Source organism: Montipora capricornis, chromosome 10, assembly GCF_036669925.1.
Source record: "Montipora capricornis isolate CH-2021 chromosome 10, ASM3666992v2, whole genome shotgun sequence".
Taxonomy (NCBI): Eukaryota; Metazoa; Cnidaria; class Anthozoa; order Scleractinia; family Acroporidae; genus Montipora; species Montipora capricornis.
The window spans coordinates 706067-709802 of NC_090892.1; the positions used below are offsets into that span (position 1 = coordinate 706067).

Here is a 3736-nt window from a genome sequence, read left to right on the forward strand (position 1 = left end):
TGCATTTACATGTACACGCTGAAATTATTTTAAGCTAGTGCGTAAATACACGCTGAAATTTTAAGCTAGTGCGTAAATGACATCACTTTTCCCTAGGTTCAACCCCCTGAGGTCCAATCCATCAGTTCTGAATGTGAGTAATGACAGACTGTTAAATCCAAAACTTGCACTCAAAGTAAACAGCCTTTGGAAAAAAATTATCAAAGCTCAAAATTATTCCAGTCAGGTGTTAAGCAAACACACTTTCAAAATCTGAATAAAAAAAGGAGGATTTAGTGATTTTTTTATCATAGTAGCACTTTAAGCTCAAAATTAGAAAGAATCTAATGCTCGCTTTGAAGAATGTGTTAGAACTGAGCATATTTACATGTAAGGCTATTGATGATAATGATGATGAACTTTATTCATGTGTCGATGTATTTTAGCTGACGCTAATTAATACAGCAGTCATTTTATTATAAGCATATGTACACTGTATTTCAATAACAATATACAAATAAAAACCTCAAGCATATCGAAATTCATTAATTTTTTCTGAAAATACGATCACTGCTTTACGTAGAATTAAACATTTTATTTCAATCCATGTAATGATTCAGTTAATATATATAAGGCTTTTATTCTTCCTCGTCTTGAATATTGTGGCCAAATACTTATTGGAATAACTAAAACTTTATCTGATAAATTAGAAGATGCAAATTACTATAATTTATTCTTAGAACATTATTAGGTTTATCTAAGTCCACTTTGTTTTGTAAATGATTGCTACAATAATTTTTTGAACTTATGTAATTTTTATAATTTTTACTATTTTGTAATTGCATGTGTGCATTGTAAATGAGTATGCTAAATGCTCCTAGGCGTTATGTGGCTAAATAAACTGTCTATATATCTATCTTAGTCCAGGCCATTGGCATGGCATCATTAATATTTTTACAAAGGTCTCAGAAGCATTAGTTAGCATTTTAAAATATTGACATACACTGTAATAGTCAACCAGGCAAAAATAAAATTATTAATAATTTGTTGTTCCCACCTTGGGTGTTGTTGAGGACAATGCCTGATGGAAATCAACCCCACCATCAAGCATTAATACATAGATTTAGCCAAGCCTAAAAGCAGAGCTCCCCTTTCTAACCCCAGAAAGCAAATTGTAGTGTATATGGAAATAATTATGCTTCTGCATAAAGTACAAAATTAATCATCATTAGTGTATACAGTTTACAGTGATAAAAAACCTTTGAGTTGATAGCAGTAAACAACCAAGCCTTGCAAACAATATCCAACAATTTTAACCAACAACTCAAACAACGGCATTTTCCATTTGACTGATAATCTTTACACTCTCTCTTCCGTTAACAAGATCAACACCAAAAATTACTCATTAAAAAGTCAAGCTAAAGCGTAGTAATTCGCTTGCCCGAATGCAATTTCACAGTCAAATCGAAAGGTATTAATTTAGTGTGGACAGTTGCCACGGTAATGACGAATTCAGTTCCAAAATAAGCAACTGGAGCCAGCCACAAAACCATGTGACAAACAACAAACGATTGTTATAACTTGATCGCTCTTGGAGGATTTGCTGAAAATCTCTGGCCAAAAACAACTTAAACTGTCGCAAACATAAACGTTGCTTACAAGTGCATTTGTTGCAGATAAATGTGCTGCAATCCAATATAAATTTATACAGCGTCAAGAGTTTGGTTATAATACATCAGACAAAGTTCTTCATTGAAATTTTCTCTTCTTCTCCTTCCTTGGCTCCTTCGAGGCTTTCTTCACTTAAATTTGTCAAATTTTGTCGCCATTTCTCTTGTGCTCTTTCGTTGCTCGTCATTAATTGCAAAAATTCTTTTTCAAAAGTGACGAAAGTCAGTGGGATAAACACAGGTTGCACAAAAGTTCCCCACCAAGATAATTTGCCCATCCGCACCTCAAAGCTGCATTTGTGAGACTCCCCTCCCTTCACTTTCTTAGTCTCCCATCCCCCTCCCCCAGAGTCTGTACAGACGGAGGGACGGACAGACACTTGGTCAATCATGTGAGAACCAAACGAAAAATGGTTGACCATATTTTCTTCAGTATGGGGCTCTGCCCCAGGCCACGAAAGAGCCCCGCTATTATGCAACATGTTGCATGCACACTGCAGTACCACTACTACTACTATTGCCGAGCTACACTGTAATTGCCGAGCTACGCTGTTGTAAAGCATGCCACACTGCAGTAGAGTAATAACCCAAAGTTGCTATCTTCTGAATAAAATATAGGACAAGAAGCTATGTGCAAGGAGTAGTTTTAAAGAATGCCTTTGCTAACGCTTCGCTGTGATTGTTTATTTATCATTGCACTTTGACTCCATGAGAGGCCACTTCTCACAGCAATAAACAGCAGACAACAGTGACAACTTGGAAGATCAAGCAGAAATCACGCTCAAACGTGACTAAATTCGATAATTTATCAACAGCACAAAATTAATAAAACCAAACAGTTGCATTTTTCTTTAAACCGCAAATGAATGAGCAAATTAAGGTAATATACATGTAATCGTGCTTGGTGGTGGCCCATAATCACGAAAAGGAAAGCTGGTGCACTACCATGATCTTACGCTCTTCTCTCCATCCGAATTCGAAAAAATCCTCCCCTTACTAATTAAGAGAGCAACACCATGGTGTGCACTATACACACGGAAACAATTTCGGTCTATGTTTAGATGAAAGCTTGGCAAACTTACGAATGTGCTCAAGCTCATCAGAAATATAACAGGTATGTTTTGATATTAAGTTTATAAATACGAGGGTATAATCAGAGAAAGCAGCACCTCCAGTGGGAATTCTAGAATACAATCCAAAACACAAGGGTGTTTAATTTTCTTGACGATGTTAAGGGTGATTTGAAACAATGCCTATTCATTTCCCACGGACACAAAAAAGAGCAATCTATAACTGATCGCGGGTCACGAAAAAAATGGCTGGCTTAATAAAGCGAGCTGAAGGTAAACTTTTTTATTTCACTTGCTTCGTGCATGAAATCGTCACATCCTCGGAAATCAAATATTTTTTGAGCGTCTTTTTTTGCATGTATAAAAGGATACGTTATTAAGCTTTCACCTTTATAATTAACATCAACAGTTAAAAAAACAGAAGTGTGCCCTGACACAACAATTCTCCGAAGCTCGAAGCTAATCCTTGTTTGTGACCTTACCTTAGACGACATTTGCTAGGTTGTCTTGTAAATCAAATCCTGGAATCATGCATTCTGTTGCTCCTTATTTCAACTTATTTCTGGTCCATTTGTTGCATCAAACTAGCGCTTTATTGTCCACAGTGTTCACATCACACTTCCGCCATATTGATTTGGCGCATGACTTCCTTTCCGCCGAATTCACCCTCTCCTCTCACCGGAACCTAACCCCGCCCAAGTCAGTAATTCTTCTTCTTCCAAGCCTTCCTTTTCTTTCATTGCAAGGTTTTCACTTGGTTTTTTGAGCTAACTTGGTCTGATCTCTCGAGGAGGAGCTTGTCGAATGACGTTATGACAATGGGGACAAGTAACTGATATGGTCAAATACACAGCGGACAGCTGCAAAGAATGAAAGAAAGTAGCCTGCGAGAGAATATCGGCTCATGTTTCACCTGCCGAAAAACAATAGCCAACAAAACCCCGAATGCTCTCCTAGGTTAAAGAGAAAGTAAAGGGCAAAAATACTGAATACTGTTCCAGGGATAAAAGGAAAGAG

At 36.9% G+C, this 3736-nt stretch overlaps 1 protein-coding gene across 1 annotated transcript in view; it reads right to left on the reverse strand.

Annotated features, from left to right (window-relative positions):
* The window catches only part of LOC138022138 (puratrophin-1-like), a 53889-nt gene extending 50422 nt beyond the window's left edge, over nt 1-3467 (reverse strand). Inside the window, exon 1 of the mRNA XM_068869166.1 lies at nt 3202-3467. Coding sequence (XP_068725267.1) covers nt 3202-3213 — 12 coding nt within the window. The 5' untranslated portion in view covers nt 3214-3467. The remainder of the gene's footprint in view (nt 1-3201) is intronic.
* Between the last annotated feature and the right edge of the window lie 269 nt (nt 3468-3736).